This window comes from Hypanus sabinus, chromosome 5 (genome assembly GCF_030144855.1).
Source record: "Hypanus sabinus isolate sHypSab1 chromosome 5, sHypSab1.hap1, whole genome shotgun sequence".
NCBI lineage: Eukaryota > Metazoa > Chordata > Chondrichthyes > Myliobatiformes > Dasyatidae > Hypanus > Hypanus sabinus.
Genome location: NC_082710.1, coordinates 167,766,851 through 167,789,744, shown reverse-complemented (window position 1 = coordinate 167,789,744; position 22,894 = coordinate 167,766,851). Strand labels below are relative to the sequence as shown.

Sequence of the window (22,894 nt, the reverse complement as noted above, 5' to 3'; positions counted from 1 at the left end):
GGCCCTTCCGTCCCATCAAGCTGTGCTGCCCAGTAACCCACCTATTTAACCCTAGCCTACTCACTGGGTAACTTACAATGACAAATTACCCTATGAACTGGTACGCTTTTGGACTGTGGGAGGAAAATGGAGCATCCGGAGGAAACCCAAATGGTCACGGGAAGAATGTACAAACTCCTTACGGGTGGCTCCGGAATTGAACTCTGCACTCTAACAGTGTAGGGATGTGAAAGGGGATACTGAATGAAAGACAGTGTTTCTCTCTCCCTGTGGTTCAGCTGTCTATGGAGTGAAATTCCATCATCTCATGCAGAGGGAAGTCAGGCAGACTCGAGCTCCTGCCAGTGCGCAGCCTTCCTTTTGAATAAATAGTCTGCGGATTTTAATGAGGAGCGACGTGACTGAACTTCAACAGGCAGCTAATTCACTGTGTGTGACATCTTCCTCAGTCTGAGTGATTGCCTACACAGATTAGTACATGAACAAACACACTGCCTTACATATACACAAATGTACATACACATAATCAGACACTATACATAAACACAGAGCCATACATTTGCACAAATGTCCACATGCAGAATTTTACATCGAGTATATACTCACACACACACACACACAGGGCCAGATTCAGATTTATCTGTACAGCATGTGCATTGATACATTGAGTGAAGTGGCATTTGCTTTAACAAAAATGCACACAAGGACGTGCTGGGGCAGCTCACAAGCGTTGCCACACGTTCCAGCTCTGATATAGCATGTCCACAGCGCTCAGCAGAACACACAGATGTACAGAAGTGTACAGTCACAATGCCACACACACCCAGGAGGAACATTAAGCATCATTCATCCCCTTGCTGAGGCAGTTAAGTGACTACGTGAGTTTCCTGCCACATTCCAATGACATACGGGTTACGGTCAGGTCGTGAGCATGCTATCTTGGTGCTAGAAGCACGTCGACATTTGCAGACTGCCCCCTTCATATCCTCGGGCTGTTTCAGTCATTGACGCATTTCACTGTACAGTACATTTCCATGTATTGATGCACATGTGACCAATAAAGCTAATCTTTAAGTTAGATCACAACCAGTCTGTACACAACCGTCAGACTTTGTAATCCTAAACACCCTCACTGAACAAAATCCATCAGCTCCAGATATTCCATGATTAATGGTGCTGACAGGACCTGAGGCCCAGCATTCCCAGGAGCGCCACGTTCAGTGAACAGGGAGTTCTGTCACAGGCACCTGAAAGGATTTGTGTCAGTTGATTTCATTTTCCCTGAGAGTATTCGCTTACAAGTAATAAAGTCATCGGGAAAGACTGCAATGGGAAATAGGTCAGTAGGTTAAAAAGTGGGGACGTCGATTTATGTACTTGGTAGAACGAGAGGGGCTACTGAGAAACGAAGTGCTGGTCAAAGTCAAACTTATTATCGAAGTAACCTATGTTACCATATCCCACCTTAATATTCATTTTCTTGCAGGCATTTACATGAAAATAAAGAAATACAATATAATTTATGATAAATTATACACAAACAGAGACTGACAACCAATGTGCCAAAGACAAATTGTGCAAATAAAAACTAGATAATGCTGAGAAGATGAGTTGTTAGACTACTGGAATCTTTCGGCTGCAGAATCAGTTCAGAGTCCACACTGGTTCAGGAGACTGATGGTGGTAGGGTAATAACTCTTCCTGAACCTGGTGGTGAGGGACCTGATGCCCCCGTGCCTCCTGCCCGACGGTGGTAGCGAGAAGTGAGCATGAGCCTTGATGATGGATGCTGGCCTGTCATGGCTGCACTCCTGGTAGATGTACGCGATGGTGGGGAGAGTTTTTCCTGTGGTGGGCTGGGCTGCATCCATCACCCTCTGCGGCTCTTTCCCTTCCTGGACATTGGTGTTTCCGTTCCAGGTCAAGATGCAACCAGTTAGGATACTCTCCACTGTGCGTTTGTGGTTACTGACTGGCAGGGTGTGGGAGGCAGAAACTGCCGTGATATTTAGAGTCAATAGACAATTGGTGCAGGAGTAGGCCATTCAATGTGATCATGGCTGATCATCCACAATCAGTACTCCGTTCCTGCCTTCTCCCCTATCCCTTGACTCCGTTTTCTTTAAGAGCTCTATTCAATCATACCCTTTGAAGCAGACCCTTCAGCCCATCTGGTCCATGCTCACCAAGGTGCCCATCCGAGCTAGTCCCCTTTGCCGATATTTAGAGGGCTAAATCTCTCTAAACCTTTCCTGTCCATATCCCTCTCCAAGTGCCTTTTAAATGTTATTAATTTAATTTTCCTGTCCATTTACGTGCCGTAAATTCAATCAGGACGTTAGAGCAAAAATGGTGAGGTAGAGTTCATGGATTACTCAGAAATCCTGATAGCAGAGAAGGAGCTTTCCCTAAAACATCAAGCATGTCTTTGTGCTCCTGAACCTCCTCACCGATGGCACCTACCTACCCACACGTCTTTGGGATGTGGGAGGAAACGAGCACCCAGTGGGGTTTAGGGAGAACAGCCACACTGACAGCACCCGAAGGTCAGGATTGAACCCAGCGCTCTATCCACTGCGTCACAGTCCTGCCCTCGAGACCTGGAGTGTTGGGACCACACATCAGATTGTTCAAATGGAAACTGAGATTAAACTGAGATAAATGAAGTGACAGCCGTGAACAGCAACAGCCAGAGTCACGAGAGGCTCTGTAACACTGGAATCTGGCGCCAAGAAACAGGAACACCATGCTTCCCACAGCAGAGGGTTTGGGACAAGGATATAGGATGAAAGGATCAGAGAAATTGAGAAACACTTGCTCCATATTTCCACATGACGCAGGAGGCCGTTGAGCCCATCAGCCCTCCATGCAACCCCAGTCCCCCTCTTATTTTCCTGCAACTTATTCTCTTTTACATGCCCATTAACAACCCCTGGTTTTCCCTGGGCTATTTGGTCAGAGCACCAGCACACATGCCTTTGGGATGTGGGAGGAAATGGGGACACTCAGGGGAAATCCACGGGGTCACACAGGGAGAGCATGCAAACTCCACACAGAACAGCGCCGGAGGCTGGAATCGAACCTGCAACTCTGATTCAGCAGCTGTGCCACTCAATAATCCAATGGAGCACTGAGCATCTGGAACAATGGACAGAAGCCCATTGAAGGCATATAATAATGGGAAACAGAGACTACAGTGGATTACCGACTCAGCCAACACCCACCATCAAAGATGTCTTCAGAAGTCAGTGCCTCAAAAACAACTTCCCTCTAAGCTATGCGCGTGCACACATCTTTTGCTACTAACACACAAGAGGTTGTCACCCTCTACCTCGTTGGCCTGTTAAGTGTATTTTGTGATCGCACACAATCACATCTCCTTTTCCGGTTTCTGATGCGGACAGTGTTGACAACATTGATGATGTGACTGCAGACTTTAGAACTGGCACACTTATACTGCTTGTACTGAAGAAATTATTAATTCGCTATGTCAAATTCCAAAGAAAGAAAGAGCGTGAAGCACTAAATAACTGCTAGCTCATTTAAAACTGAACGGCTTATTATCCTGAGAAAAGCTTCAGATTTACTTCCTCAAGAATTCAGTGCGCACATTTTGTCGTCGCTGGGCAAAAAATTGCACAGCACAAGGTTTTTCCGCACACAAATAAGAGGGAACACTGCTCAGGAAGGTGCCATCCATCAGTAAGGACACTCACTACCCACGAAGGGAACACGTGTACAAAATTATGAGAGGCAGGTGGCCTGTGTCTATTTCCCATGGTAGGGGTGTCTAAATCTAGATGGCATAGGGTTAAGATAAGACCAAACGACATAGGAGCAGAATTGGGCCATCCAGCCCATCGGGACTGCTCCGCCATTCAATCACAGGGGATCCTTTTCTCCCCTCCTCAGCCTCACGCCCCAGCCTTCTCCCCATAACCTTTGATGCCTTGTCCAATCTCCGCCTTAAATAAACCAACGACCTGGCCTCACCAGCTGCATGTGGTAATAAATTCCACAAATTCACTACCCTCTTGCTAAGGAAATTTCTCTGCATCACGGCTTTAAATGGATCCCCCTCTATCCTGAAGTTGTCCCCTCTTGTCCTAGACTCCTCCACCATGGGAACATCATTTCCACATCTTCCACATCTGGACCATTCAACATTCAAAAGGTTTCAATGAGATCCCCCTCATCCTTTTAAATTCCAGCGAGTATAGACCCAGAGCTAACAAACGTTCCTCAAATGATAACCTTTGCATTCTTGGAACCATCCTTGTGAACCTCCTCTGAACCCTCTCCAATGCCAGCACGTCTTTTTTTTAAGATGAGGAGCCCAAAACTGTTCACAGTACTCAAGGTGAAGCATTACGGATGCCTTATAGAACCTCAGTGTCACATCTCTGCTCTTGTCTTCTCGACCTCTTGAAATGAATACTAACATTGCATTTTCCTTCCTCACCACCGACCCTACCTGCAAGTTAACTTGCATCCCTTAGCATCTCAGATTTTTTGGATTTTCTCCCATTTAGAAAATAGTCTGCACATTTATTTCTACTACCAACATGCATGACCATGCATTTTCCAACACTGTATTTCATTTGCCACTTTCTTGCCCATTTTCCTAATCCAAGTGCTTCTGCAGCCTACCTGTTTGGGAGTTAAGACTCCCGATGGATGTTGTGGGTAAATGCAAATGTCCTCAGCAGGTTCAACCGCTGCCTTCCATGTCCTCCACTAAGATTAGGTTAAGATGAGAACTAAAGGTCATGGGTTAAGGGGGAAAGGTGAAATGTTTAAGGGGAACTTGAAGAGGAACTTCTTCACTCAGAGGGTGGTGAGAATGTGGAATGAGCTGCCAGTAGAAGTGGTAGATGTGGATTTGACTTCAACATTTAAGAGAAATTTGGACAGGTACATAGATGGGAGGAATATGGAGGACTAAGGGATTAGGCAGATTAACAGTTTGGCATGGACTATATGGACTACACTTTCTGTGCTGTAGTGTTCTATGACTTTATATAAACAAAAATTATAGGCAGTTATAGAAGAAAGAACACAATTACGAAACAAAAGATACGAGACATGCCTGTGATCCATTGTCACGAGGCTGATGCAGCCAACATCTGGGACAAAAACACAACATCTGTCTCCCAGCAGCCTCTAAAGGGGTGATGAAGGTTGGGCAATAAATGCTGGCAACAACCTCATTGCAAAAATAAACAAAGATATTAATCTAATTTAAATACTTACAGTTAACTAACATACTATTTTCCAAGGAGAAATGAGCTTCTCCTGCACAGCTGGCTGCCGCCTATCGGTTGCCATGGCTGCCTGAACCCCCTGTGACCCCGGCAGGGAGCGCTCACTGCGGCGATCGATTAACCTGCTTGCGGGCCCTGGCAACCATCAGACTGCCGGCACTCGATTAGAGGAGGCTGGCGGCCATTTTGAGAAGGGCGAGAGAAGCGGGCGGAGGGAGAGAGCGAAGCGGAGCGGAGTGAGGCATCGGGGCTCGGGGAGGCGGCCCGCGAGGCGGCTGCCGGACGGAGGGAGGCAGCGGAGCAGCAGGGTCCGGGCAAGCGGCCCGTGGGACGGCGACCGGAGAGAGGGGTGTTGCCGCAGAAGAAAGAGGTTCCGTGGACTGTCGTCGAGCTGCTCGCAGCAGCTTCGAGCAAGAAGAGGCCGCCTTAAAGGGGCAGTCCACTCGGAGAGAGTCTTAAAGGGACAGTCCACTCGGAGAGAGTCTTAAAGGGACAGTCCACTCGGAGAGAGTCTCAAAGGGACAGTCCACTCGGAGAGAGTCTTAAAGGGACAGTCCACTCGAAGAGAGTATTAAAGGGACAGTCCACTCGGAGAGAGTCTCAAAGGGACAGTCCACTCGGAGAGAGTCTCAAAGGGACAGTCCACTCGAAGAGAGTATTAAAGGGACAGTCCACTCGGAGAGAGTCTCAAAGGGACAGTCCACTCGGAGAGAGTCTCAAAAGGACAGTCCACTTGGAGAGAGTCTCAAAAGGACAGTCCACTCGGAGAGAGTATTAAAGGGACAGTCCACTCGGAGAGAGTCTCAAAGGGACAGTCCACTCGGAGAGAGTCTCAAAAGGACAGTCCACTCGGAGAGAGTATTAAAGGGACAGTCCACTCGGAGAGAGTCTCGAAAGGACAGTCCACTCGGAGAGAGTCTCAAAAGGACAGTCCACTCCGAGTGTCTATTAAAGCCACATAAGCCCCTTCTTCAGTGACAGTCTGTAGCAAGGCCAGGCTACTACGAGGTCAATCGGCTCAAAAGCGCTCCAGACCGTTCTGTTCACTTCCCCGGTTTCTTTAGGCTACTGTTGCTGAGAGCACGTTTGTTATTCTGAAGGTTGAGTGGGAATAGTGTGACCTCGGAACCCTACTTTTCCCGGAAAACCCACCCGCCCTCGGAATGGCTGATCTGAACCGCCAGCTCCGCGATTATCTGTCCCAGTCGCGAGCAGGGCAGGCGGGGCAAGCGGCTGACAGTGAACCGCTCCTCATCCCGGACACTGAGTCCCCGTCAACCGCGCCCAGCTGGGCCAGCAGGCTGAACCCCTTCGCTGGGCTGGGCAGTGGCTCACCCCTGGACCAGAGCACTGGTCCCGCTGAGGGAGGGTGGTGGGCGACCGAGCCTGACCCCTGGTTGCCCTCACTGTCCCGGCGCCAGCGGCTGACGGGTTTTGGCCTGTGCCTAGCAATGGGGCTGCTGTGCTTCGGCCTCTCAGCAATGTATGCCCCCTTCCTGCTGCTGAAGGCCCGCAAGTTTGCCTTGCTCTTCACCCTGGGGAGCCTGTCCTTGCTGGGCAGCCTGGCCCTACTGCGTGGGCCCGGGAACCAGCTGCGGCTGCTCACCTCCCGGGACCACCTGCCCTTCACCGCCGCCTACCTGGGCTCGCTGCTGGCCACCCTGTACACCGCCCTGGCGCTGCAGAGCACTGTCCTCACTGCCGTGGCCGCCGCATTCCAGCTGGCCGCCCTCATTGGATACCTGCTCAGCTCGGTGCCTGGCGGGACGGCCGGGCTCCGCTTCCTGGGGGGCTTCTTCAAGCGGACCGTCAGCAAGTCCCTGCCCCTGTGAAGGTAGCTCAGGGTGTCGGGAGGTGTTGGCCATCGCTGGGAGACCAAATTCCCCCCTCCCCCCACTGAAGTACCAGGTGAGGCTACTACTTCCGAAGGAAAGTTCCTTGGAAATTGAGAGGCAGCTCCATCTGCCCTCTCCAATGAATGCAGAAACTCCTGTGGCCTCTCTCCACAAGAATTCTCCCAAGAGAGACACAATGCAGGGATTTCAACAAGAAATGCCACAGTTCCTTCCGCCCTCCCACACACACGCAACAGATGGTCCTCGAACAGCCGAGTTTTATTTTCCAGTCTCGACATAAACTACAGTGACAGATACTTCCCACAGCATCCTGAGAGACTGCCCGACATGCTGAGCCCCTCCAGCAGAATGCAGCAAATTCCTGAGGGCGATTCACCCCAGCCTCCCATCATCCGTCGATCAACAGAAATTTACTCCGCATCCTGAACATCAGCGCCTTATGCTTCACGTGGGACAGTGACTTCAAAGCAATTCAGTGAAGGTCCTCGTCTCGGGGAAGGCTGGACTGAGGGAAGGGAGAGAAATCGGGAACAACGGATACAGCGGCTTGTAACATCCAGTGAGCTAGCAGAGCAGACATCAGAATCAGGCCTTTATTGTGAAATATGTTGTTTTGTAGCAGCAGTATATTATGATACATAATTTAAAAATTTATAAATTGCAATAAGAACTATATATACAAAAAAAATTAAATTAGAGCAAAAAAAAGTGGGGTGTTGTTCATTCAGAACAATGATGGTGGAGGGGAAGAAACTGTTCCTGAAATGTTCAGTGTATGTCTTCAGGCTCCTGTGCCTCCTCTCTGATGATAACATTGAGAAGAGGACATGTCCTGGATGATGGGAGTCCTTAATGACAGATGTTGCTCCTGAATCTGCTCTTATGTCTTATGAAAACAGCCGCTAGTGATGGATGCAGGATTCAGGGAGTGACAGACAGGGGAGGTTGGGCTGGGTGGTGGGCAACTGCATACTGACGGGCTATTATGTACATATGATTGTGTAAAAGGCAACAGATCTACAAAACAAACATGATGATTGAATAAAAGGCAAGTGTACATTTGAACTGCACTGTGCTATTTATAGTTGGTGTGCCTGGGGCTGGGATGTGCGGGGAAGACGTGAGCTGCCAGTTCTGTGGGTGCAAATGGCACCTGATGGTGTGAAGAAAATTATTCACACTCAGTTCAATTAAAGCCTGAAAGTGGAATGTGGAGAAGATTGATTTCTGTGTCCCTCCAACTGTACAGGACAGTGTATGGGATTTCCATAAGATGTTGGTCGCTGTATAACACTGGGATACAGTACCAGTGGGGATGGGTCTATCACTATAACACTGGGATATAGTACCGGTGGGGACGGGTCTGTCACTATAATACTGGGGTACAGTACCGGCAGGGATGGGTCTGTCACTGTATAACACTGGGGTACAGTACCGGTGGGGACGGGTCTGTCACTATAACACTGGGATACAGTACCAGTGGGGATGGGTCTGTCACTGTATAACACTGGGGTATAGTACCGGTGGGGACGGGTCTGTCACTATAACACTGGGATACAGTACCGGTGGGGACGGGTCTGTCACTATAACACTGGGATACAGTACCAGTGGGGATGGGTCTGTCACTGTATAACACTGGGATACAGTACCAGTGGGGATGGGTCTGTCACTATAACACTGGGGTACAGTACCAGCAGGGACGGGTCTGTCACTATAACACTGGGGTACAGTACCAGTGGGGACAGGTCTGTCACTATAATAACGGGGTACAGTACCGGTGGGGACGGGTCTGTCACTATAACACTGGGGTACAGTACCAGTGAGGACGGGTCTGTCACTGTATAACACTGGGGTACAGTACCGGTGGGGACGGGTCTGTCACTATAACACTGGGGTACAGTACCGGTGGGGACGGGTCTGTCACTATAACACTGGGGTACAGTACCGGTGGGGACAGGTCTGTCACTGTATAACACCGGGATACAGTACCAGTGCGGTATAGTACCACTGGGGACGGGTCTGTCACTGTATAACACTAGGATACGGTACCGGTGGGGACAGATCTGTCACTGTATAACACTGGGATACAGTACCAGTGGAGACGGCTCTGTCACTGTATAACACTGGGACACAGTACCAGTGGAGACGGGTCTGTCACTGTATAACACTGGGATACAGTACCAGTGGAGACGGCTCTGTCACTGTATAACACTGGGACACAGTACCAGTGGAGACGGATCTGTCACTATATAACACTGGGATCCAGTACCAGTGAGGATGGGTCTGTCACTGTATAACACTGGGGTACAGTACCACTGGGGACGGGTCTCACTGTATAACACTGGGGTACAGTACCACTGGGGACGGGTCTGTCACTGTATACACTGGGGTATAGTACCACTGGGGACGGGTCCATCACTATAACACTGGGATACAGTACCGGTGGAGACGGGTTTGTCACTGTATAACACTGGGATACAGTACCAGTGGGGACGGGTCTGTCACTGTATAACACTAGGAAACAGTAACAGTGGGAACGGGTCTGTCACTGTATAACACTGGGGTACAGTACCATTGGGGACGGGTCTGTCACTGTATACACTGGGGTATAGTACCACTGGGACGGGTCCGTCACTATAACACTGGGATACAGTACCGGTGGAGACGGGTCTGTCACTGTATAACACCAGGATACAGTACCGGTGGGGACAGGTCAGTCACTGTATAACACCAGGATACAGTACCGGTGGAGACAGGTCTGTCACTGTATACACTAGGGTACAGTACCGGTGGGGACGGGTCTGTCACTGTATACACTAGGGTACAGTACCGGTGGGGACGGGTCTGTCACTGTATAACACCAGGATACAGTACCGGTGGGGACAGGTCTGTCACTGTATAACACTGGGGTACAGTACCACTGGGGACGGGTCTGTCACTGTATACACTAGGGTACAGTACTGGTGGGGACGGGTCTGTCACTGTATAACACCAGGATACAGTAACAGTGGGAACGGGTCTGTCACTGTATAACACTGGGGTACAGTACCATTGGGGACGGGTCTGTCACTGTATACACTGGGGTATAGTACCACTGGGACGGGTCCGTCACTATAACACTGGGATACAGTACCGGTGGAGACGGGTCTGTCACTGTATAACACCAGGATACAGTACCGGTGGGGACAGGTCAGTCACTGTATAACACCAGGATACAGTACCGGTGGAGACAGGTCTGTCACTGTATACACTAGGGTACAGTACCGGTGGGGACGGGTCTGTCACTGTATACACTAGGGTACAGTACCGGTGGGGACGGGTCTGTCACTGTATAACACCAGGATACAGTACCGGTGGGGACAGGTCTGTCACTGTATAACACTGGGGTACAGTACCACTGGGGACGGGTCTGTCACTGTATACACTAGGGTACAGTACTGGTGGGGACGGGTCTGTCACTGTATAACACCAGGATACAGTACCGGTGGGGACAGGTCTGTCACTGTATAACACTGGGGTACAGTACCACTGGGGACGGGTCTGTCACTGTATACACTGGGGTATCGTACTGCTGGGGATGCTGAACTGACAGCCAAATACAGGAAAGGCTTTGTTGAAACTAACACCTTGGGAAAGGTTTCACTGCTACCGTGATGGTCTTTCTCTAGAAGCAGTGTTTGGGTTATGGTTGGAATGTGAGCCGTCCAATGAAGGGAGGGTGATTTTGTGCCGTGTGCCTGACACCGAGGTGATCTGGGTCTTTTGTTCAGGAGATGATGAAGAGAAGATGCGAGGGAAAAGGTCGCAGGACTCGACCCGGAGTGGAACCCGGGGAGATCGAGGGAGGTTCGGTGAAGGGAAACCGTGAGCTCCAACTTGGGCACGTTAGAGTGGTTCATTAAAATGAGCCCTTCTCTTTTTTTGCATTTTCCTCACTAACCCTGTAGTCAAATTAAGAATGATAAAGCTGAATTGTTTAATTCTATGCAGTGTGCTGTTTGTAACAGGGTAACAAATCACTCAGCATCCTCACAAACGGTGGGGGGGGGGGGGGGAGGTTTCGGGGTGGACCTGCATCTCAATTTCACCTGTCTGGCAGAGCCAGCAGATGTCTTCCCTGGACCTACAGAACCTGAGGGTTGAAAAACAAATGGAAATGGCAGAGGCAAGAAGATGGCCAGAAGTTGGGGGAGTGGGTGGGGGGGGGGGTAATGGGAACGTGGGGAGAGTGAACTGGAGTTACCAGGGAGTATGGGAATCGGGCCTGGTGAGGCTGTGCCAAACCACAACGAGATTTCTGACCAACCTTCCAGGTACCGTTAATCCAACGGGCAGGTTTGAACCAGCATAGCTCACGGAACGGCGAGGCTATGAGTCTAATGTTGGGAGAGAGGGCGGGTTGGGGGGGGCTTATCTCACCACAGCCGGCTTTGACAGCCGGTGTGCCCCCTCCACACTCGGCAGCCAGAACTCTGGCTGAGACCTTCCACATTCAAAAGCACTCAGGAGTGATGAGAGCATAATATTATTCCAATAAAAATAATTGAAGCACTTGCAGATAGTCACGCAGCGGTTAGGAAGAAAATAAACCAACTAAATTAAAGCACATTAAAGTGTTTGGGCCAGTAATGGTTTGTTCGCCAGTCCATCTGACAGAGCAGAGTCAATGAAGATGGTCCTGCCCCCTCTCTGAGCATTACTCTACCAGGCCCTGTCGGAAGACCCCCAGTGTGCTGGCCTCTCACCTGTTCAACGGCCTTTTGATAGATCAGCTGCCTTTTAAACACCATCTTCTCACAGCTACCACCAGGTGGAAGGTACAGAAACCGGAAGTCCCACACCAGCAGGTTCAAGTACGGCTACAACTCTTCAACCATTCGGTTCCTGAACCAGCTGGGTATAATCCTAATTACTGGAGCTTAGCAAGAGGGTGGCCAATTTGATCAGTAATTAACTTTTGTTTTCATTGTGTTAACTGGGGCGGCACAGTATTGGAGCGATTAGTGTAAGGCTTTACTGCTATAAGATCAGCATTCAGTTCCTGCCGCTGTATGTAAGGAGTTTGTACGTTCTCCCCATAACTGCATGGCTTTCCTCCCGGTGCACTGGTTTCCTCCCACATCCCAAAGTGGTACAGGTTAGGGTTAGGGCATACTACGTTGGCGTCTCTTGCTGGCCGACCCCAGCACAATCCTCTCTGATTAGATGTGACACAAATGACGCATTTCACTGGATGTTTCGATCTACGCGTGAGAATAAAGCTCATCTTCATGATCTTTATACAGCAGAGAATGAGGCCCTTCAGCCCATCTCTTGCTAACCACGATGCCCACCTCAGCCTATCCTATTTGCTCGCGTTTACGACATTCCTGAAACCTTTCCTATCCCTGTGCTTATCCGTGGTTATATTAGATTTATAAACTTACATTGCATAAGCCTCTGCCATCTTAAGCCGGTGTTTATTTTACTTACTTTAAATTTACTTCAAGTTTCCAGCAACTGCAGTTTTATTGATTTTCAATGAAAGGGCCTTGCCGGCTCTCTGGAACTTGCCTCAGGCAATATCCAGGAGGAGAATCAGATGGAGGATTTTTCTTTTCTCTCGTGTTCTCTGAGCAAAAGGATATTTGAAGTTTGAGGATGGAGTTTGACTGATGGTCAGATTAATCCCTTTGAGAATGAAAGCTGTGGTGTACTGGTCTCCGTCTGTGCTGCATGTCTCTATAAATCTTTCAAACTGATTTAGGCTGAGAACCTAGGACTGAACTGAAGATGTGTTACTGAGATTTCATAAGCCATTGGTCAGACCACATTTAAGGTGTGCGGCCCCATATCTGAGAAGGGATATACTGGCATTGGAAAAGGTCCAGAGGAGGTTCACAAAAATGATCCCAGCAATGAAAAGGTTAATGTATGAGGAGCATTTGATGGCTCTGAGCTTGTACTCGCAGGAGTTTAGAAGAATGGGGGGTGGGGTGCGGGGAATCTCAATAAAACCTATCGAATATTGAGAAGTCTAGATAGAGTGGACATGGAGGGGTTGTTGGAAAATTATGGGACCAGGGCAATGGCCTCAAAATACAAGGATGTCCCTTTAGGACAGAGGTGAGGGGGAATTTCTTCAGCCAGAAGGTGTGAATCTGTGGAATTCGTTGCCACAGATGGCTGTGGAGGCCAAATCATTGGCTATGTGAGTGGGTTTCACTGGGGGCTCCAGTTTCCCCCCATGTTCCAAAGATGTAGATGGGAGTGATGGCTGGCCCAGACGAGTTGGGCCCACTCAGGCCTGTGACTGTGCTGCACCTCTAAATAAGCAAATCAGCCATGATTGAATAGCGGATCAGGCTTGATGGGCTGAATGGCCTAATCCTTCCCCTATGATGTTAAGCTAAGCCCCAGACCCACCTAACGTAGAAGAACATCATCGGCCTACAGTCACTGGGTCTAAATCCTGCAAGTCGCTCCCCTTGAGAGTACCGCCATGCCAGAAGGACCAGGTGATCCAACAGCTCTGTGCGAGAACCTTCAACATCAGCAGCAGGCTTTGCTCGTTAGAGGGAAACCTCATGTACCCAGATCGGAAGTGATCCGATCCCCTGGAGTGGCTGCTGCATGTTTCCAAAAGGGGGCACAGGAGATCAGAATGGAGTTTATTAACACTGACACGTGGCTTAAGAAGCTTTGTTCTGCAGAAGCGGCACGGTGCAATAGAACAAAATCTATGAATTACAATAAGAAGGACAAATACAATCATAAACAAGAGGAAATCTGCAGGTGCTGGAGATCCAAACACCACGCACAAAATGCTGGAGGAACTCAGCTATAGAAATGCTATGGAAAAAAGTACAGTCAACGTTTCAGGCCGAGACCCTTCATCAGGCCTGGGGAAAAAGGATGAGGAGTCAGAGTAAGAAGGAGGGAGGAGGGGAGGAAGAAACACAAGGTGATAGGTGAAACCGGGAAGGGGGGGATGAAGTAAAGAGTTGGGAAGTCGATTGGTGAAAGAGATACAGGGCTGCAGAAGGGGGAATCTGATAGGAGAGGACAGAAGGCCATGGAAGAAAGAAAAGGGGTAGGAGCACCAGAGGGAGGTGATGGGCAGGTAAGGAGATAAGGTAAGAGAGGGAAAATGGGCTGGGGAATGATGAAAGGGGGGTGGGGGGGGCATCACCAGAAGTTCAAGAAATCAATGTTCATGCCATCAGGTTGGAGGCTACCCAGAAGGAATATAAGGTGTTGATCCTCCAACTTGTGTGTGGCCTCATCGCGACGTTAGAAGAGGCCGTGGACTGACGTGGGAATGGGAATGGGAAGTAGAATTGAAAAGGGTGGCCACTGGGAGATCCCACTTTCTCTGGAGGACGGAGAATAGATGCTGGGCAAAGCAGTCTCCCAATCTATGTCAGGTCTCGTCGATATGCAGGAGGCCGCACCGGGAACGCCGGATACAATAGATGACCCCGACAGACTCACAGGTGAGGTGTCACCTCACCTGGACGGACTGTTTGGGGCCCTGAATGGTAGTGAGGGAGGTGGTGTAGGGGTAGGTATAGCACTTGTTCCACTTGCAAGGGTAAGTGCCATGAGGGATATCAGTGGGGAGGGACGAAAGGACAAGGGAGACAGGTAGGGAGCGATCCCTGCAGAAAACAGAAAGTGGGGGGGATCCCAATGGGGATGGTGTACATTACAGAGAATTACATGCTGGACGCGGAGGCTGGTGGGGTGATAAGTGAGGACAAGAGGAACCCCATCGCTGGCTCAGTGGTGGGAGGATGGGGTGAAGGCAGACGTGCATGAAATGAAGGAGATGCGATTGAGGGCAGATGGTGGAGGAAGGGAAGCCCCTTTATTTGAAGGAGGAGGACATCTCTTTAGTTCTGGAATGAAAGGCCTCCTCCTGAGAGAAGATACAGCAGAGACAGAGGAATTGAGAGAAAAGGATGGCATTTGTACAATTAACAAGGTGGGGAGAGGTATAGTCCAGGTAGCTGTGAGAGTCCGTGGGTTTATAATGGACAGCAATAGATAAGCTGTCTCCAGAGAGAGAGACAGCGAGAATGAGAAAGTGGGGAGAGGCGTCGGAAATAGACCAGGTTATTTTGAGGGCACGGTCTATAAAAAGTATTCATCACTGCCTCCCCTGGAAGTTTTCATGTTTTATTCTTTTACAACATTAAATCACAGTGGATTTACTTTGGCTTGTTTTTTGACACCGATCAACCAAAAGAGATTCTTTTGTGTCAAAGTGAAAACAGACCTGTACAAAGCATCTAATTACAAATATAAATTACAAAATCGATTGCATAAGTATTCAGCCCTTTAAGTCAGTATTTAGTAGATGCACCTTTGCGTCTGTGTGGACAGGTCTCTATCAGTTTTACAGTTCTGGACATTGCAATTTTCCCCCATTCTCCTTTTCAAAACTGCTCAAGCTCTGTCAGATTGCATGGGGAACACGAGTGAGCAGCCATTTGCTGGTCCAGCCACAAATTCTCAATTGGATTGAGGTCTGGACTCCAACTTGACCACTTCAGGACATTAACTTTGTTGTTTTTAAACCATTTCTGTGTAGCTTTGGCTTTATGCTTAGGGTCATTGTCTTGCTTGAAACCAAATCTTCTCCCAAGATGCAATTCTCTTCCAGACTGTATCAGGTTTTCTTCCACGATTTCCCTGTATTTTGCTGCATTCATTTTACCATCTACCTTCACAAGCCTTCCAGGGCCTGCTGCAGTGAAGCATCCCCACAGCATGATGCACATCATGCTTCACAGTAGGGATGGTGTGTTTTTGATGCTGTGCGGTGATCTGCTTATGACAAACATAGTGTTTAGTCTGATGGGCAAAAAGCTCAATTTTGATTTCATCAGACCATAAAACCCCTTCCAGCTGACTTCAGAGACTCTCACATGCCTTCTAGCAAACTCTAACTGAGATTTCATACATAGAAACATAGAAAATAGGTGCAGGAGTAGGCCATTCGGCCGAGCCAGCACTGCCATTCAGTATGATCATGGCTGATCATCCAACTCAGAACCCTGTACCTGCTTTCTCTCCATACCCCCTTCAGCCACAAGGGCCATATCTAACTTCCTCTTAAATATAGCCAATGAACCGGCCTCAACTGTTTCCTGTGGCAGAGAATTCCACAGATTTCCCACTCTCTGTGTGAAGTTTTTCCTCATCTCGGTCCTAAAAGGCTTCCCCTTTATCCTTAAACTGTGACCCCTCGTTCTGGACTTCCCCAACATCGGAAACAATCTTCCTGCATCTAGCCTGTCCAATCCCTTTAGAATTTTATACGTTTCAATAAGATTCTCCCTCAAACTTCTAAATTCCAGTGAGTATAAGCCTAGTCGATCCAGTCTTTCTTCATATGAAAGTCCTGCCATCCCAGGAATCAATCTGGTGAACCTTCTCTGTACTCCCTCTATGGCAAGAATGTCTTTCCTCAGATTAGGGGACCAAAACTGCACACAATATTCTAGGTGCGGTCTCACCAAGGCTTTGTACAACTGCAGTAGAACATCCCTGCTCCTGTACTCAAATCCTTTTGCTATGAATGCCAACGTACCATTTGCCTTTTTCATCGCCTGCTGTACCTGCATGCCCACCTTCAACGACTGGTGTACAATGACACCCAGGTCTCGTTGCACCTCCCCTTTTCCTAATCGGCCACCGTTCAGATAATAATCTGTTTTCCTGTTCTTGCAACCAAAGTGGATAACCTCACATTTATCCACATTAAATTGTAACTGCCATGAATTTGCCCACTCACCTAACCTATCCAAGTCACCCTGCATCCTCCTCACAGCTAACACTGCCGCCCAGCTTCGTGTCATCCACAAACTTGGAGATGCTGCATTTAATTCCCTCATCTAAATCATTAATATATATTGTAAACAACTGGGGTCCCAGCACTGAGCCTTGCGGTACCCCACTAGTCACCGCCTGCCATTCTGAAAAGGTCCCGTTTTCTCCCACTCTTCGCTTCCTGTCTGCCAACCAATTCTCTATCCACATCAATACCATACCCCCAATACCATTCATGTGAGTTTTTTTTTCCAACAATGCCTTTCTCTTTGCCACTCTCCCATAAAGCTGCAACTGGTGAAGTATTCGGGCAACTGTTGTTATATGCGCAGTCTCTCTCATCTCAGACGCTGAAGCTTGTAATTTATCCAGAGTTGGGTTCCTTGACGGCCTCCCTCACTAGTCCCCTTCATGCATGGTCACTCAGTTTTTGAGGACAACCTGCTCAAGACAGATTTACAGCTGTGCCATATTCTTTCCATTTCTTGATGATTGACTTAACTGTACTCCAAGGGATATCCAATGACTTGGAAATTTTCTTGTATCCATCCACTGATTTGCACTTTTCAATAACCTTTTCATGGAGTTGCTTAGAGTGTTCTTGTGTCTTCACGGTGTAGTTTTTGCCAGGATACTGACTCACCAGCAGTTGGACCTTCCAGATACAGGCGTATCTTTACTACAGTCAGTTGAAATATCTTGACTGCACACAGTGATCTCTATTTAAATAATTACGTGACTTCTAAAACCAGTTGGCTGCACCAGTGATGATTAAGTGTCATATTAGAGGGTGCAAATCCTTATGCAATCAGTTACTTTGTGGTTTATATTTGTAATTAATTTAGATCACTTTGTAGAGATCTGTTTTCACTTTGACACAAAAGATCTTTTTCTGTTGATCAGTGTCAAAAAAAGCCAAATTAAATCCACTGTGATTCAATATTATAAAAAAAGACATGAAAACTTACGGGAGGGGGGGGGAATGATTACTTTTTATAGGCAGTGTGTATAAATACACAGTGCAAAAAGAGAGCAAGAGAGACGCAAAGTGATGGAAGAACTCAGCAGGTCAGGCAGCATCTGTGGAAATGAATAAGCAGTCGGCGTTCCGGGCTGAGACCCTCCTTCGGGACTGAGAAGGAAGGGGGAAGGTAGGGGAGGGGGAAGGAGGCAAGCTGGAAGGTGATAGGAGAAGCCAGATGAGCGGAAAAGGTAGGAGCTGAGGAGGAAGGAATCTGAGGGGAGAGTGGACCATGGGAGAAAGGGAGGAAGGAGGGGACCGAGGTCACGGTAAGATGGTGAATATTCAGATTAGCTTTCTTTGTCACCCGTACATCAAAACATACAGCGAGTGTGTTGTTTGCATTAAACGAAATCAAGAATGATTGCACTGGGGGAAGCCCGCAAATGTCACCCCACCTCCGGTACCAGCGTGGCACGTCCTCAACTTACCAACCCTAACCCGTCTGTCTTTGGAATGTGGGAGGAAACTGGAGCACCGGGAAACCCACACAGTCACGGGGGGAAGTGAGCAAGCTCCTCACAGAGAACGGCAGAAGGCGGGCGTTGATCAGTGGTTGGTGGCGCTGGACAGCGATTCCCCCAACACTAAACTACCGTGACAGTTCATGGGTTCACGGACCATTCAGAAACACGATGGCGGGGGGGGGACGGTGGTGTTTCTAAAATGTTGAGCCAGTCCCCTCAGGCTTCTGTACTCCCTGATAACACAGTAAAACCATAAGAGATAGGAGCAGAATTAGGCTATTTGGTCCATCTCCTGCCTTCTCACCATAAGCTTTCACACCCTTACTAATCAAGAAGCTATCAACCTCCGCTTCAAACATGGTAATGATTAGATATTGTGGTGAGAATTTGGTCCATAATGACAGATGAGGAAGCTCGTTAAACTCAACAACCATTTTATTCTGGCAAACACAAAACAGACTGGGCACCATGACCCAGAGAGTGAACACTACCCCCCAGTCTCACACCAACGGGGGAGGTGACTATCGCACACTCACAAATACACAAGCAAATAACTGTATCACCCAAGTGACAATGTAACGGTAAACAAACTGGAACTTCCCACCACTATCCCACAAAAGCATTTTAACACAAGAATAATAAACAGCGCTGGTCATTAGAAAATGTAGGGGTGGGCTGTCCACCCCCCGCCCCCCGAGAGTGTCACAATGTATTATTATTTATATGGATATAATATTTATATTAATATTATTTATATACATGGAGAATAACTCACAGTGGACAGGCGGATGGGCACTACTCTCCTGGTATAGATTGAGTGTCGCAGGGTTTCAATGGGGAGTTAGAGTTCTGTGACTGTATAAGGAGCCCTGGGCGTACTGGTACTGGAAGGTGCGATAAAGGATAGTGAAATGATCATCCCGCAATCTCAGACCTCAGCCGGGGCACTGTGACACTTGTTTATTACTGTGCTGGAGGCCACTGAAATCCTGCCATTCTACGCTGAGCACCAGCCTCATTCACTGAGGGCAACTAGAAAGGACGCTGACGATGGTACCTCATTCAGAGTGGGATGAGCACTGTGAAGCACTGTAGAGACTCTAATCCCAGAACGAGGCTGTTTGAAACTCAGCGCGGACAGAGTGAATCAAGGAATTGCAGAGAGGAGGAAAGGTCAGTGGATAAATAGCATGTGTGTTGTAAGCTCTAAGGCTGCATATCTATCTGACTTTTTACCACCTTCCCGCCATTTCTGTCTACTGATATACAAATTATGAGGGGTATAGATAGGGTAAATGCAAGCAGGCTTTTCCCACTGAGCAACACACACAGAATGCTGGTGGAACACAGCAGGCCAGGCAGCATCTATAGGGAGAAGCACTGTCGACGTTTCGGGCCGAGACCCTTCATCAGGGCTAACCAATGCTGGACATTCAGGCAACACACACAAAATGCTGGTGGAACACAGCAGGCCAGGCAGCATCTATAGGGAGAAGTACAGTCGACGTTTCGGGCCAAGACCCTTCGTCAGGACTAACCAATGCTGGACATTCAGGCAACACACACAAAATGCTGGTGGAACACAGCAGGCCAGGCAGCATCTATAGGGAGAAGCACTGTCGACGTTTCGGGCCGAGACCCTTCATCAGGGCTAACCAATGCTGGACATTCAGGCAACACACACAAAATGCTGGTGGAACACAGCAGGCCAGGCAGCATCTATAGGGAGAAGCGCTGTCGACGTTTTGGGCTGAGACCCTTCATCAGGGCTAACCAATGCTGGACATTCAGGCAACACACACAAAATGCTGGTGGAACGCAGCAGGCCAGGCAGCATCTATAGGGAGAAGTACAGTCGACGTTTCGAGCCGAGACCCTTCGTCAGGACTAACTGAAGGAAGAGATTTCAAGAGGTTGGGTGACTAGGGTTGGGTGAGACCAGAACTAGAGGTCATGGATTAAGGGTGAAAGGTGAAATGCTTAAGAGGAACATGAGGGGGAACTTCTTAACTCGGAGGATGATGAGAGTGTGGAGTTGCAATGAGTGGATGTGGGTTTGAGAAGTCTGGACTGGTACGTGAACGGGAGGAGTTTTGTCCAGCTGTGGCTCAACACGACTACACAGAATAATGGTTTGACATGGTCACGCTCTGTGTGTCTCTCTCCCTCTCTCACGCACACGTTCACGCTCAAACTCTGTCAGTCTCTAACACACACACACACACTCTGCCTCTCTCTGTGGAATTCATTGCCACAGGCCCTCAAGACATTGGGTATATTTCAAGCAGAGGTCAATAGGTTCTTGATTGGTCAATTGCCATGGTTTCCATGCCATTGAAATCAGTTGGTTGATTTGTGAAGTATCGTGTGCTTCTTGGAGTGCAACATCAAATACACATTAAACAAATACACGCACAGGTGTCTTCATTCCGTGGGCCACTTCTTCACGTCTTTTGGCGATCAGGGGAGGGTGGCAGGAGCAGGCAATGTGATGGCTGGAAGCTCCTGGTCAAGAACTGGCACGAAAGCGGTGAATGCCTGATTCAGTCACTCAACTTTTGGACAGAAGCAGGAAAGTTGTTCAGTATCAGTATTCACTTCTGAGCAGCCCTATTTAGGATCCACTCTGCTCACCCTGAACTGGGAGGGGGCTGGAAAAGGTGCCCTAAAAATAGTCTGCTTCACTCCATCCTGTCTGGAAAGCCGCGTCCAGGGGAATCACCATCATGCGGCCAAAAAGCATCGAGAAGTGAAACTAAGAAATTTGGAACCTGGAATATACGGACTCTGATGGACAACCCAAACTCAGACCGATCAGAGAGGAGAACTGCCTTTGTTGCCCGGGAACTCCAAAAATTCAACTTTGACATTGTTGCTCTGAGTGAGAGCCGCCGAGCTGGAGAAGGGCAACTGAAGGAAGAGCAAGGTCAATACGCCTTCTTCTGGAAAGGACTCGATCCTGAACAACCGAGGATCCATGGAATCCCATCCGAAACAGCCTACTTCAGAAGCTGACAGAGCAACCACTGGGAGTCAATGAGCATCTCATGACTCCGAGAATCCAGCTCATCAAGAACCAACATGCCACCATCATCAGCACCTACGCTCCCACTCTGGACACTGAAGATGAAGCAAAGATAAACTTCTACGCCCAACTTGACAACGTCCTTTCCTCTGTTCCCAACAATGACAAGATCATTCTCTTGGGAGACTTCAATGCCAGAGTCAGGAAAGATCATCGGCTCTGGACTGGAATAATAAGCAAGGAAGGAGTTGGCAAGGTCAACGCCAACGGAACACTCCTCCTCACCAAATGTGCTGAACACAACCTGGTGATTACAACCTGGTCTCCCTTTCTCTTCACCATCTACACCTCGGACTTCAACTACTGCACAGAGTCTTGCCATCTTCAGAAGTTTTCTGACGACTCTGCCATAGTTAGATGCATCTGCAAGGGAGATGAGGCTGAGTACAGGGCTACGGTGGGAAACTTTGTCACATGGTGTGAGCAGAACCTTCTGCAGCTTAATGTGAAAAAGACTAAGGAGCTGGTGGTGGACCTGAGGAGGGCTAAGGCACCAGTGACCCCTGTTTCCATCCAAGGGGTCAGTGTGGACATGGTGGAGGATTACAAATACCTGGGGATACGAATGAACTGGACTGGTTAAAGAACACTGAGGCTGTCTACAAGAAGGGTCAGAGCCGTCTCTACTTCCTGAGGAGACTGAGGTCCTTTAACATCTGCCGGACGATGCTGAGGATGTTCTACGAGTCTGTGGTGGCCAGCGCTATCATGTTTGCTGTTGTGTGCTGGGGCAGCAGGCTGAGGGTAGCAGACACCAACAGAATCAACAAACTCATTCGTAAGGCCAGTGATGTTGTGGGGGTGGAACTGGACTCTCTGACGGTGGTGTCTGAAAAGGGGATGCTGTCCAAGTTGCATGCCATCTTGGACAATGTCTCCCATCCACTCCATAATGTACTGGTTAGGCACAGGAGTACATTCAGCCAGAGACTCATTCCACCGAGATGTAACACTGAGCGTCGTAGGAAGTCATTCCTGCCTGTGGCTATCAAACTTTACAACTCCTCCCTCGGAGTGTCAGACACCCTGAGCCAATAGGCTGGTCCTGGACTTATTTCCACTTGGCATAATTTACTTAATATTATTTAATTATTATGGTTTTATATTGCTATATTTCTACACTATTCTTGGTTGGTGCGACTGTAATGAAACCCAATTTCCCTCGGGATCAATAAAGTATGTCTGTCTGTCAAAGACCCTATTCCGCCAGAAAAACAGGCACAAAGTCTCCCAGCAGCATCCACGCTCCAAACACTGGCACCTCATCGACTACATCATCATACGGTCTCAGGACCAACAAGACGTACTGATAACAAGAGCTGTTACTGGTGCCGACGAGTGCTGGACAGACCATCGACTCATCTCATCCATCACGAGGAAAAAGA

General features: G+C 48.6%; 2 protein-coding genes across 2 annotated transcripts in view; one reads left to right on the top strand and one right to left on the bottom strand.

Moving 5' to 3' along the window:
- gabbr1b (gamma-aminobutyric acid (GABA) B receptor, 1b) overlaps positions 1-22,894 on the bottom strand; it is a 322,306-nt gene that overhangs the window by 260,378 nt on the left and 39,034 nt on the right. The gene's annotated exons all lie outside the window — the stretch shown is intronic.
- Positions 5,451-8,185, top strand: sft2d3 (SFT2 domain containing 3). Its single transcript, XM_059970852.1, has one exon. It carries the CDS (start codon positions 6,428-6,430, stop codon positions 7,094-7,096), a length of 669 nt encoding a protein of 222 aa, XP_059826835.1. The 5' UTR covers positions 5,451-6,427; the 3' UTR covers positions 7,097-8,185.